Source organism: Abrus precatorius, unplaced genomic scaffold (assembly GCF_003935025.1).
Source record: "Abrus precatorius isolate BTA unplaced genomic scaffold, Abrus_2018 Scaffold3, whole genome shotgun sequence".
Lineage (NCBI taxonomy): Eukaryota > Viridiplantae > Streptophyta > Magnoliopsida > Fabales > Fabaceae > Abrus > Abrus precatorius.
The window spans coordinates 24035701-24050316 of NW_020874373.1; the positions used below are offsets into that span (position 1 = coordinate 24035701).

The 14616-nt window shown below is 32.7% G+C and overlaps 1 protein-coding gene across 1 annotated transcript; it reads right to left on the reverse strand.

Moving 5' to 3' along the window:
• Nucleotides 1-913: 913 nt before the first annotated feature.
• On the reverse strand, nt 914-9761 carry LOC113861137 (DExH-box ATP-dependent RNA helicase DExH17). Its single transcript, XM_027493753.1, is given in 26 exon segments — nt 914-1193; nt 1196-1519; nt 1599-1958; nt 2039-2076; nt 2184-2385; nt 2469-2548; nt 3061-3078; nt 3250-3299; nt 3379-3630; nt 3739-3927; nt 4004-4200; nt 4282-4407; nt 4493-4576; nt 4710-4969; nt 5085-5134; nt 5312-5383; nt 5814-5865; nt 5961-6117; nt 6254-6466; nt 6964-7010; nt 7113-7149; nt 7253-7490; nt 7850-8011; nt 8263-8446; nt 8778-8855; nt 9665-9761. Coding segments are annotated over 25 exon segments (3675 nt in total). The 5' UTR covers nt 8846-8855; nt 9665-9761; the 3' UTR covers nt 914-978.
• Between the last annotated feature and the right edge of the window lie 4855 nt (nt 9762-14616).

Here is a 14616-nt window from a genome sequence, read left to right on the forward strand (position 1 = left end):
TTTTTATGAACCAGTTTATGAGTTGTATATACTTACTCTTTCTATTTTCGATAATTTTATGGTATAAATTCATAGGAACAAATAAATGAGAGACTATTATAAGTTAGAAAGAAGCCTGAAGAATATATTAGGTGGAAGAATGTCTTTTGTCTTTGAGTGAAATAGCAGAGTTCTAATTCTTAGTTAGGAACCTTGTATTTCTTTTCCATTTTATTTGGAAAGTAAGAATTTAGATTTTTATAAGCATATCGGTGACTAAAAGATTTAATTGTAGGTGCGAATGAAATAAGCACCAACCATTTGTCCTAAAATTTTGGTTAGAATGATTTTAGTATTTATATTTAAAATGGTATCACGTCTCATAGCCAAATCAAAGACAAAGCTCAAATTATGGAAATAGAACTCTCTTGTAACTGTTCATTAAAATGAGTTTAAATTCGGATACCACTTCAGCTCAACTTGTCACTACGAAGCCAAGTTCTATAAATTTAGGCTCAACCATTACAAGTTTCATATTCCAACTTATCTAACCCATCAGTATTAACGGTTCAACCCACCATGAGTCAGGCTAGCCCATTATAATAATAGAAAAGAAATCACTGCAAAATAAAACTTTACTCAAGTGAGCCAAACTAAGATAATGAAAGAAAATTTTTAGATTTTTTTAAAATAGTTGTATAAGTTACTAAAAGATACCAATGAACAAGGGTAGAAAAATTTTGAATTTTAAAAAAAACTGTTCAATTTTTTATATTATTTTATGTTTTTTATGTAGTGAGTCGACCTATGAACCAACTCATCAAGTGGACCACCTCGGGTGAGTTGAGACGAGGACCACGTAGGCAGGTCTTTAACTGCAACCTGCGGTACCTAGTGCTAACTGCTGCACGAAGCAGTAAAGGACTTAGCTCCGCATTTCGTTCTATGAGTAAAAGTTTAATACTGTTAGGTTATCAGCTGAACCCTTGCCAAAGAAAATCAGAGAAAGGAAAACACACTCTTAAACCCAAGATACGATGCTATATCCTTCGTTTGGCCTGTGGTTTCCAAAGGGCAGCAATGTCTTCTTATATCGCTAGAATTAGACTTGTCTTCTTTTGGTTCTCTAGAAGAGCAACACTGCTTCTTACTACACTCTGCAAGGTTTCCGGGTTCGGACGACCGCTTTTTCGCCTACATTGAAAAACTAACAGTACGTAAATGGAAGACTGAGTAAAATGGATGCCTGAAACACCTTGAGAAATATTTGGTCCTCCATCAATGCTAAATAAAGAACCTTAAAATTTCATACTTTTTACCTCAGTAACAACTTGAATATTGTATGAATATTTTTCTACATCAGCAGTTTCCATATATGAAGAAAGCATACTATCAGTGACGTCCGAGCAATTTGTGTCTCTTCCCACACCAAAAGCAGCACTCAGTGGAAAATCCTTAGATTTTCTTCGTATGTGATCAAAAACATTTTCTTCAGTTGATTTCTCACAAGTTCTTGCTTCAGGTTCAGGGAGAAAAATACCTTCGGCAATAAAAATAAACAATGATGACATAAACAGCAAAAACAGAATTCTGAATCGCATGCTTGTAGAAAGGTTTACCTGTATCAACTATACTGCTCTTGTTATTTGGGCTTCCAGCTGTACTACGATCATTTGAAGTCAGATAGGGGTTGATATCATATTGTTCTGCCTTCATGAGCTCAGCAGGCAAATCAACATCATTTTGTATAGAAACCTCGATTTTTTCGTCATCATTAAGAACAACTATCTCAGGAAGATGGACAGGCCTCATATCACGCGCATGATTTCTTGCAAGAAGGACCTCTAGTGATGGACAGCGAATATTATCAAATGCAGACAGGAGAGAGAAGTTTTTGGCCTTTTCCCGTATGTGGTCAAATACTGTTTTCTCAGTGATGACTTTGTATTTGTCCTCTTCAACTCCAAGAGCATGTTCACCTTCCAACAAAACTAACAGAGATGAAAGGAAGAATGTTTTCAAACATCATAAAAGCTAATAAAATCAATTCTGGAATTACCTTCCTCTAACCTTTCATCCAAGAGGTTGAAACTTGGACTGCAACAGAAGAACAAATTTAAAATTTAGGACTTCAGAAAACTCTATACTTACATGGACAAGAAGATAAACATATATATCATACATTTCAAAGGAAAATGACTAACATGGAATCCCTTTCCGGCTTGTCCTTGCTCAAAGAGCATCTCTCTTTCTCTTTCAATGGTAAAAGAGGTGCATCTATATTGTCATCTTCTATGATATATACCTCTTCAAGTGGAGGATAAGAAGCCTGTTTCCCCCATTTTAGAACCAAATTTGAATTACTCTCCTTCATAAAGGAAAGCTTTTGGTGGACATCAATACCAACTGAATGGAAAAACTGAAGAATTGAGTTATCATACCACAATTTAGCAAACTATATTAGACAACATATATTAACCGCATCTTACTATATTCCTCAAATATAAAATCAGCCTTGATAGTCTGCTTTCCTTGTAGGATGGGGACAAGAATTGTTACACTGTATGGGCTGCAATATGAGTAAAAAAACACGTATTTAAGCCAAAATGTGTCAAACTTAAAAAAATAGGTAGCATAAGAGCAGTTGACTATCTGACAGTGAGAGTGATAGATCATTGGAGATTAATTGATGAAATATATAACTGAACACAAAATAGTAAAGCAATATGCTTGCTGTCCTAGAGACAAAAGTCTCCCTACAGAGTATTCTCTGTCCATAAACTACAGAAACAACTCCCTCCTTTTTCACCCTACTACGAGATAGATATATACTTTTAATACAGAACTGCAATTAGTTATTTTCTTTTTGTTGTTTTTTCTAGTTATATGGACAGAGAATACTCTCTTTAGACTAGATACCACAAATTATTACAATTTGCTTGCATATGATGCCTTTTGTTTACAGTGACCTTTTGTTTAAATATTGAATGGAAAATCATCCAAATTAAAATTCTTAAACACTTTGAATCTGTATTGCCCTATAATAAGCTTTTACTGTAAAAGTAAAGCCAATTTACGTACCTGGAGAACTGGTCAACCCTGCAGCAATGAAATGGAGAACATTAAACCTTGATAAGATGAAAGAAGAACAATTACACAGTTCTCTACAAACCAAGGAGTCAATACCATCAATAAGACATGTTTAATAGAAACTTTTTAATTGGTGTACACTATCAAGTCATAGATTCATACTTAGCAACTCATCATCACCTGATTTTTTCATGAAAGAGAATAGTGTTGTCTTCCTCTGAACCAATGATCTGTGTGATAAAAAGTAATTGTAACTTATTAATTGTTAAATGAATAAAAATCTCCGCAGAAGACATTTGGATAACACACCATATCAGCGTAATGCCGTTTAACGGATTGGCCTGATTCTGATATCTTAGTTAATGTTACTACTAGCTTGGACTTTCCTTGTATGTTGCTTTCGATTTCTGCAAGCTTCACATCAACTTTTGGAGGTAGTGATAGTAGAGAATCTTTAATATGGTTACCAAATGGGTATTTTCGACCAGTCACTATTTCTATTCTCCTTGGATCAGCAACAGCAAGTGCCTCAAACGTTTTAATTCCCATTGAATGAAGCGCCTGGTTAGAACATCAAAATAAGAATATCACACAATTATAGGATAGTGCATAAGTGTCGGCAACTATTTTATAAATATTAATAACATCAATGAATTAATAAACCATTACCTTTGCTGTAACCATCCCAATTCCTGGTAACTGTTTCAAAAGGTATGGACTGTCATCCCAAAGTTTCTGGTCTAGTGATTTGGCTAGAAGGGCTGATTTCACTGCTCCTTTGTAATTCCTTCTATAAACAAAATAGTCTTTCATGCATTTTGCAATTCGACATCCATTTGAACATATAGAATTCATGTCCTATAGCATATCAACTTAATCAGTAAGATTTAAAAATGTTGATCTACACAAAATACTGAAGTTACAGTTGCTACACCTGAATCAGAGATAGATCATGGACTGAAGGATCGCCAGTTAGGCAATCATTTGCTAAAATAAATATCTTTTCTTCTCTTGTTTGAATGCGCTTTTTCCTTTTCCCTTTTTCTCCAAGAATGTGAAATCGAAGTCGGCCATCTCTATCAGTATTTATATCATTTAGGAGTTTCTTCTCATTGCGTCTGAGCTGTATCCCTTCATTTTTTAGTGCAGAATTGTGTCAATATTTAATGTAGATACACTGGGTATGAAAAGATTTCACAAATATATCCGCACATGCAATTTCTTCTGCACAGCACACAACATGAAGTGCAGCTTCTAAACTGAAATTTTCAGGAGTCCGCATTATCTGTTTCATAGTGTCAAATCTCAAATAGTACTTTGTCATTAACCTTCCAGGATCTAAGAAAACAGAAAATATCAGCTACCAGTTTGTATTATAATCTTTGATAAATACATCACGAATATTATTTATAGATATCAGTACCTAATGGTCTCAAGAGGAAGCCATCTTCATCAACCCAGACCATTTGATACTGTGATAACTCATTGACTTTCTGCACACAAATCTCTGAGATAACATCGCTTTAATAATTTATGGAGGCAAACAAGAGGGGAGAGGAAAGGGAATATTTAAGACGAAGAGAAAAGGGGATGGTAAAATGTAGAAAGCTATAAAGACAACCAAACAATGACTATTGTACCTTGTACATGCTTCTCTAAACGGTCACCAGAAATCCCTTTCTTAATTGTGTAGTTCACAGGGTTCTGCTCATGTATAAGAGTTTGCATCAGATGGGATGGGAAACTAATCAACGAAACTAACAGGTTCCCTGAATCACTTACCTTTTGCATTCTAACATACAAGTAGGAGCATTTCAGCCATTCAATTGCTTTTGTAATATCAGATACTGTCAGTTGAACTATTTCCGCAAGTAAATGCTCCGTCACACATGAGAGCAATCTATGCTAAATAAATATTAATTAGCTGAACAGGATAAATGCACAATGTTTGCAGAATGTGAGCAACATTCAAAGAAGTCATATGTATTCTGCAACTTAGAAAGAAGCAGTCTTACTGCGATTCCACCACTTCACACCCATTTAAGAGATTCTCATACAAGTGAACCTGTGGTGTGACGGTATGAAAGAGAACATGAGAGCACGTATTTTGAAACAATAAATCTCGTAGTCAAAATTAAAGAACTTCACGTAAAAGTAAAAATCATTATGCAGGTCAATTCCAAACAATAGGTATGAGAGAGAGACACGAGAAGGAAATGTATTTGCAAGTAGCATAGTTCACCGTTTCTCTCCTTGTCATGATTATAACCATGCCTGTATCATCAAATGGTGGTCGGCCTGCCCTTCCACACATCTGTACCACAAAATTTTTACCCCAAATCATATATCGACAATCCAATAGTGCAACTAAATACCATGGAAAAGCCAAGCATTGATTCTCCCTCCTCCTACCATTTAGTGTGACTGAAGGAATAGAGCAAAGTAAACATATCATATGATTGCACATGCTAGTGTTCTAAGAGAAAAGGAGTAACTAACACAAAATGGACTTCTAAATCATCGGCTATCCAGTATAAATAGTAATCAAAGAATTGTTTTTAAAATTACAAAACTAATTTTCTATTGCTACGTCAATTGTAAAGGCCATTTATGCAGATGATACGCGTAATGACTCTATATTAAAACTGAGGAGTACCTAACTGTTGAAATTCATAATTACTTATATCATCAGCCATTTTGCAATATTAATATACGCTTATCATAAGGTATCTAAAGAAGCAAACCTGCAATATGGTGGAGCGGTCATATTCCATGTAGAGACCTTTTTCCTTGTTGCTGGCCCATTAATATATTTCAATAAATCAATTTGCTGAAGCATATTTTTCCATATGGTACAATGATGTGCACAAAAATTATCAGATATAACATACAAGTGCTGTGTTGATTTAATAACCACTGTGTGTGCTGGGAGGTTGATTCCGTGGGCTAGTGTATTTGTAGTGCAAAGTACTTCAAGGTCACCCTTGAGAAAAAGGCCCTCCACAATATTGCGATCTTTAAGGCAAAGGCCACCATTGTGATAACCAACTGCCAGCAAAGCATTTTCGACAGTCACACACTTACCTATTTGAAATTCTAATTCACGTGCATGGGTTTGCAATCACTTTCAGAAAGCATTATAATTTAGCCAAAGCTCAAAGCAATATACAGGATTCTTGTATACCACCATAAAGAATATATGACTGCATTTGCTTGTCACTGCATGAAAGAGAAGCCTCCCTCAGCCGATCTTGTTGTTCTCTGTTCTTAATGAATGGATTTGATTGACCAAAAGTCATGACTATGTGAGAGAGTCGCTGAGCTGCTTCTTGTGCTCCTTTTCTTGTTGAACAAAATATAAGTGCAGATTTCCCTCTTGAGTATTGCATGAGAATATCTGAAATCATTTGTAAATTGTAGAATAATAATTTTTCACCTTATGTACAAATTTTAATATCAGAGAGAAGTTACAAAGTGTAGAGCTGTCAATTGAAAGGTTGAATTATCTCTGCTTACCGAAAATATAATTTTGAAGGCGCTGCATGGTAGTACCATAAATCAGAAATTATGATAAATTTAATTGGTAAAACGGATTATTTAGAAGTAACATAACCTAGAGCAACCTTTTCAAAGAGAAAATCGTTCTTGGCTGGGGCATAACCTGCATAAATTTGGTAGTAGCATAATAATATAACATTTCTAAATTTCTGTCAGACTACAGACGAAGACACTGACTAATGTATAATAAAAATTCAAATTAGGAATCTGTTGCTGGTGTTTCTCTGTTACCAAAAAAATCCAATCCAACTTGGTTGTAAAGATTTTATAATACGATGCAATAATAATAGAAAAGAAATTAAATTAACGACAGTTGTGTTAATTTTATATGCATACCAAAAACCTTGGTTGTTAGCTTTACCGGCCTCATTTCTTCTCCAAACCTGTGAACATTCAAAAGCAAAGCAATTTTTTTCTGGATATTGACTTTCAGCATTATATTACAAAGTCATATAAAGGAGGTGGAGATGGAAATGTTTATGTACCTTTTAATCCCTTGGTCCGGAACTTTGAGCCATTTAGCTGCAATAGTGCATATATATTGCATAATATTCTTCCCGTCGTTGTTGACATGTTATTTTATTTTACATAACTCTTTTGACAACATCAATATACAAAAAATTACCTAGATCCTCAATATTTGGAATTGTGGCTGAAACAGCTAGGAAGCGGACCTGAGCCAGTGGATTTGATTTCATTTTTGGATTGCAAGCAACAATTTTTATTCTGCTAACAATTGCTTCCAGAGCAGCTCCACGTGGATCATTCAATAGATGAACTTCATCAATCAGTAAAAGTGCAATATCACTGAAAAAGCTCAAGCCACCACCTTCTATACCATATCGTGATACTGCATCAAATTTCTACTCATTGGACAAAAAATCAAGTTCAGCTATCTCTCATAGTGTAAACAACTCACTCAGCCTAATTATTGTGCATGAATACATGGACAAGGAGAAGACCATCAAAAAAGCACACATTTTTTAAACAAAAGACGGAATGCTGATTTATCACACAAAAATTACAAGTGTACCTTAATTTCTTATTAAATAAGATTTGCTTTTAGAGGCTGCGGGGATTAGGGAACATATGCATAAACTTATTAACTCATGAAGATAATAAACTGCATTCATTTAACATTTCAAAGGAAAAAGGAGAGTATGATAAAGAATAAAGAGTAAGTGGCCTAGATCTACTTATGTTATTCCATTTGCACACTGACCTCGGGAGTTGTCAGAATAATATCTGCTTCTTGTATATTCCTTGGAGTGTAAGATTCATTGTCTCCTGTCAGCTCCAGGCAATTTATCCCCCAAGGCCCAAACTTCTTATTCCAATCACGGAGCTTCTCCTGTACTAAAGCCTTAGATGGGGCTATGTAGATCTTCACACCATGCGAGAAGACCATTGTACCAACAGTTAGTTACAAATACTCATCAAACTGTGCTTCATATGACTCAAAATGTGCAAAAGCTTGGGCTGGTAAAAATTATTGGATTTATAACATTGGACACGGGAATAAAGAAAACCTGATTGTAGGCATTTTCTTGCCTTGAGCACGAAAAAATTAAACTCTTTGGAAGGAAGGCCATGAGAAATGTTTTCACTTTTGGAATCTTTCGGGAAAGGACTTACTGTTTTAAGAGACCCCTTTACATTTATGAATCTTCCCTCTGCAGAGATGAACCTGGATAGTAGCCTCAAAGTGCAAAGCTCAAAGAGAACAGTTTTACCACTCCCAGTTGGTGCAGAGATGATCATGTTTACATCAGAGTGAAAACAGATAGGAAAGCATTCACTCTGAAGTGAATTAAAATATCTGCTAGCCACATAATAGAAAAGCTCATTATGCTAATCGAGAACCCTTGCGAGATAATTAAGCCACATAATAGAAAAGCTCGTTATGCTAATCAAGAACCCTTGTGAGATAATTAAGGTGCAGAGTATTTTCTAAATCTGGACAATCACAGGTTTGAAAGGCAACTACCAATTTTTATGTTATGTCACAAATAAAAGTGAAAGACAATCATCTCTTATTTAAGACCTCGTCGATTAAACAAATTATAGAAGTTAATAGGATTAACTTCAGGGCAGCTAAACTTATCTGCAGCAACAAAATATATTATTCACGTAAATGAATAATATAGTACCTGAAACTAAAACATGAGCGAAACGGCGCAGGCAAATTGAACACAGACTTTAAGGAATATGAATCCATAATCAGTACGCTGGATTACCCGAACAAAAATGAGCAGAAAACAGAAGATTAGTTCTAATGAGCAGAAATGAGAGTAATTACGTAACTAAGGTATCATAATCAGGCACATATGATAAGAATTGAGATATAATATTGCATATTAACGGTGGTTATTTCAACTAATTTTCAGATAATAGTAATAATACACATAAAATGTCAACATTAATAAGCATGACGGTAATCTTGAGAAGAAAAAACGATGAAATGAGAGTCTGTTTATGTTTCATAATTGAAAACATAAAAAAAATTCCAAGAATATCTAAAAAAGAGGATGAAACAGAGGTTCGTCGAATACTATACGCAAATATCAGCAAACCAAAACTTCTAAACACGTAAGTCAATTTCTCTCTCTCTCTCTCTCTCGCTCTCTCTCTGTCTCTCAAAGCAAGTATATCACCAACTCTCAAATATCAGCTTCTAAGTTCTAACTCTAACGTGTCCCTGTTTAATATTTAGATCAGATAATAAAGTGGATCCTAATCCTAATTTGACAAAAATTAAATAATAAAACCATTTCTCCCCCCTCGAAGTTGTAATCATAAGTACCAAAAATGATGGATTCAGCGAACCTGAGATTTTACAGGGTTAAAAAATGCATCAACAAACAGGCATTTATACAAACCAATGCATTCATGAAAAATATTAAAACACATCTGAAACAACTTCAAAGAAAAAAAAAAACAAACAAAACTAGTTTTGTTTGAATTCCTCAAATTCAGAGGCAGGTCGAGTTTCTGACGCGTGCTTTCATGCGTAGATATTTGAGAGGGAGAGAAAGACCTGAAGGAGGAAGAAGATAAAGAAGAATTCCTCAAATTCTTCACGCGTTTTAGTTATGGGAAGAAGGGTGTGTGTGTGTGTGAGAGAGAGAGAAGAAAATGCAGTCCTGAGTAGCAGCGAGGGAACTTTAAAACGAGCGAATGAAAATTGAATTGCGTTGTATTTATTGATGGATGTAGTCCTCTTGTCCTGGCAGTATCTTCGGATTCCAACTCGGATGCTCTGGCTTGCTATTAACGGTCTCTTTCTTCATCGGTTTTGGCGGAACTGCCCTGCATCTTGGCTTAAGCAAACAAAATTCACTTAAGTAAATTTTGGCAAAAAAAAATAATAATAATTTTAATCTAAGTACAAAAAATTGCTTAAGCCAAAAAAGTAATTTTAGTTTTAAGTATGTAAAATTCACTTGAGCAAAAATGAAAAATTTTACTTAAACTAGAAATTAAGACAAAAATATTATAAAAAAAAAGAAAAATAAAGATTGAATTTAATGAGCAATAATGATGCTTAACCACTCTAATTTAATGTTGTTAAGAATTATCCTTAACAATTTGCATGACGATATTCATTAGAAAAATTTGAAAGAATAAGAAAATATTGCTTAGCATTTATTTATGTTGAAGAAATATTATATAGTAACCTTTTTTACTATCTTTTTCATTTTGAAAATCGGTCAGATTTGAGGATTAGAAAACATTCAAGTCACTCAAGGAAAAAAACAAGTTGATTTGATTAAAAAAACTATTTTATTATTAGAAAATGACATTCTTATTATTAACTTAACATCCATGTTCCCACAGATTTGAGCTCCTCCTTGCAACACCGCAATTGAAAAATGTGAAGCAGTAATAGTTGGGCAACTAGCAATATTAATCTCTTCCTTTGTTATCATCTCTATTAGAAACTGTGCTATTATTATTAGAATTATCTAATTATTATTATTATTATAATTAGTGATACCTTTTAAAAACCAGGTTAATATATAATTTGAATGAAATATCTACTTATTTGAACTTGAATACCTAATTATAATAAATATGGGTTAAAATATATAACTTAACTCAATAGGAGAAAAATAAAGTTACTAGGTTTTTTATTAATTCCTGTTGTCATAGAATTCAGAGATTTAGGATTGCAATTCCAAGAGTGGAATTTTCCACAAGCGTAAAACAATTTATTATTTAATAATTTTTGTTTTACACCTGGTCTTTCATGTTTCCCAACATTTAGTGTTAATAACATGAAAAGAAAACATAACCACGTAGAAACGATCAATGCAAACAAGTTAGGCATCAATTTGTATATTTATCAATTTATTCTTTTCAAAACTAATATTCATTAAGCATCAAGTAAGTTAGTCATCAATTTATATATAAATATAGTTATTTATTAGCAAGTATATCAATTGAAAAGTAATAAAAAAAAAATTTTAATTAAGTTCTTAAAATATCATCTTATAATATTATTTTTAATTATTAAAAGTGTCGTATTTCATTATTTAAACTTAAATAATGCGTATGAAGATAAAAGAAATTTATAAAAGATATAATATTAAAAGAGAAAAAAATATAGCATAACTTTTAACACAAAATTATTTAAGATAAATCTAGAGTTTATAATTTTACTTTTACACTTTTTATATCCACTTTTAGTTTAACTCTGATTATGATTTTTCTATGATTGTCAATTATTAATACTAAAACTACTAACACCTAATAGTTATACAATAATACTTTTTTTCTAAACTATTATCCTCAATGGTTATGCAAGGCAAGATAGAGAAAACATAAAGAGTCTATGAGTTTGTTAATTTAATAATCGATTAATAGAGAAAAATTAAGTTTGGTTCACTTGATTCTTTGTCCCATTTTATCCTCGGCAACTTTAGCAGGTTATAAGCTTCAAAACCAACTTTAGAAGCAATGAATTGGTCCAGACCTTAGCAACTCCAAGGAGTCCTAAACACTTACCATTGAGCATTTATCGAGAGTACAATCTCCCCGGTTACTGAAGTATAAGGGAAGCCACCGTAGTACATGGCTGGAACAAAAGGTGCTCCATGGCCAGTCTCGTAGCTTCTACCATAGTTTTTCAATCTTTCCAGTTTTACAATCTAATTCTCTTTACCAACCCCCAATGATATTTTGGATCGCCTGTGAAACTAATCCAATGCTTGAGTCAAGGAAGCTTGTTTCCGTACCCCAAAAATGGTTAGTCCTTACCAACTAAAAGAGCTAGTTTGGGATAAACTAGAAGCTCTACTTTAAAAGATATCTCTTCTATGGTCCAGTTGATTACATAAATAGTTTCATTAACTACATTTAGTACAATTACTTACAATGCAATCAATTATAATATATTAAGAGTGACTAATTCTAAACATACAAATATAAACATACTAGGGCAAAAACTAATATAAGAAAGAAACCGCAATTGTCATTAAAATAAAGATTACATAACTATGCAAAGGATACATCATAATTCTAGTTATAAATTTAACTACTCATAATCAAATAAGAAGAGAAAACTATTGTAAAGAAATTCACTATTCATTTGAAAAGTAATGCAAACTAAAGGGATCTTAAGGGAAAAGAGATGAGAAAAGTTCTTATTCCCAAAATGCATTCTCAATCACTTGCTCAAACTATAGAAATATATTCTTCATTTTCACCTATGATCTCCACTTTCAAATGACTCCAAAAGCCATCAAAAGTCATTTCTGAAAATATTGTTTCAGTCACAGGCACTAATTGTCCTTAAATTGAGTTCTTCATTCCTAGAAAATTTGTAAATGTACCTCTAACATGGTCGTAGTTCTTGTTGTGCATGACACTATTTTTTTTTATCAATTTTTTTTTCAATCATAACTATAATACTTCTACAATTTTCTAGTTATCAATTTATGCTAAACTGCAATAATTAATAATAAAATTAGTCTAAAATCCTTATCAAATAAGGGTCAAACATATAAAAATAAACTATAAAAATATCCCAAATATAGACAATTAATCATCAACTTGTATATTTAAGTAATCTTTTATAGTATTGTTGATCATCAATTTTTATATTTATACATGTGAATAGTACAAACTTATATCCTTTGCCTTTTACTTCTTTTATGGTTTCTTTCAAATATTAGATTTAAAACAATTACCACCCAAAGTTTATATAAATATGTTTTGTTATAATCAAACGGAAAAGTTTACAAGAGTTTCAATAGTTGTCACTCAAAATTTTGACACTAGAGTTTAGAATAGAAAATACTCTAAATTTTTTTTAGTTATAGATAGAAAATAAGAGAAGATGTATTGAATTTAGTTATAAGAAAAATAAAAAATAATGTTGAAAAACATCTTCAATAATTTTAGTTTGAGCTAAGAAATAAGACGAATTGAAAATGTAAAAATCCTTTATTAGTTTGCAAAAATATTGAAATATGAGAAGAAGAAAGAACATTGGAATCCAAGAAACTTAAAGATACAATACAAAACCATTGAAATTACAAAAAAAAAAAAAGAGTACATTACACCCAAGTTAAATAAGACATAAAATGTCTAACCCTCCACCACATTGTCGACGGACTCTACTAGCAGCGGATCAATCAAATAGAATAAACTAAACAACAAGTTATGACTCTTCTGGAGGGTCCTCCTCTATCTCCTTGATGTTCAGGGGGTCTTCTTGAAATTATAGCTCAACGTGGAGAAAAAGATGAAATAAAGTTATCTTCAAAATCTACAACAACTAGAAGAAAATATCCAACACCACAATATATGTCAACAAAGAAAAGGAGTGAGATATGTTTTCAAGTAAGTAATATTAAGAAAAAAGAAATAAAATAAAGTAAATACGAGCATATATTACAATTGTTTTATTACATTAAAACAATTGTAACTTTTATAATTTAATAAAATGCAAGTCTAATTACATTTTTACAATTATTACATTAAAACAATTGTATAATCAATGCAAATGATAACTCTAGCTTTAGCAAAAATATCATTTTTATGCTTATGCGACTCTGGATCCATAACAATCTTATTGTTCAGAAGTTGTTAGAAGTTTCACAAGTTAACTTATATTTCGCATGTATGGTGCGTACTAGAACCTCTACCAACTAATTTACCTTGACCAACATGATAAGTTTTAGGAGAAAGTCAGGATATAAAGAGCATCACATGGAGAATCGTAGCCAAAGTTCTAGGGCCTAGGATCACTCATAAGACTATTGGTAAGTCACCTAACTCCATTAAATCCCCTAGATGTTGAGGTCCTCCCTATCTTTCACCAACAACAATTATAAAATGACTTCGTGACTCCCCTCACAAGCGAGCAGATGTTTCACACTTATTTTCCTTCTGAATAGTCATGTATATTTTGGAGTTTCCTTCCCTTAATCACACAAACATGCGTCGACCAACTTAGGATCCCATATCCTTTCACCAATTATTTAGAACCATATTAGAGAATTGGCAAGTAACTATACATGTGCCTCAATGCACTTTCTCTAAGAGTTCCAAACTCACTAGCCTCATCTCTTTTCTTGAGTTTTAACCATTATCCAACTAGAGTTATACTATTCATTTATTTTCAAAAAGAAAGAAAACAAGTTTTCACATAAGTTTACATTTTAGCCATTAGATTCAATTATAAACTTAAGGTCTAAGTAGAAATCATAGCCAAATTCCTTAGAGCATATATACTTACATATCAATTTACTCTTACCATATCATTACACATTTCTTACCCAAAAAAGGCTCAATTCACAAATGATGTCCACTCAACTTGCATATGCCAATATGCACATCCTTAGTGTTTCATACAACCAACACATGTACCAAACTATACATTTCCAAAGAGTACAACACACAATGTGACTTTGTTCAGATACATCAAACATACATACTCATATTAGGCATTCTATCAAATCAACTTTTAGTTCTCAACAAACT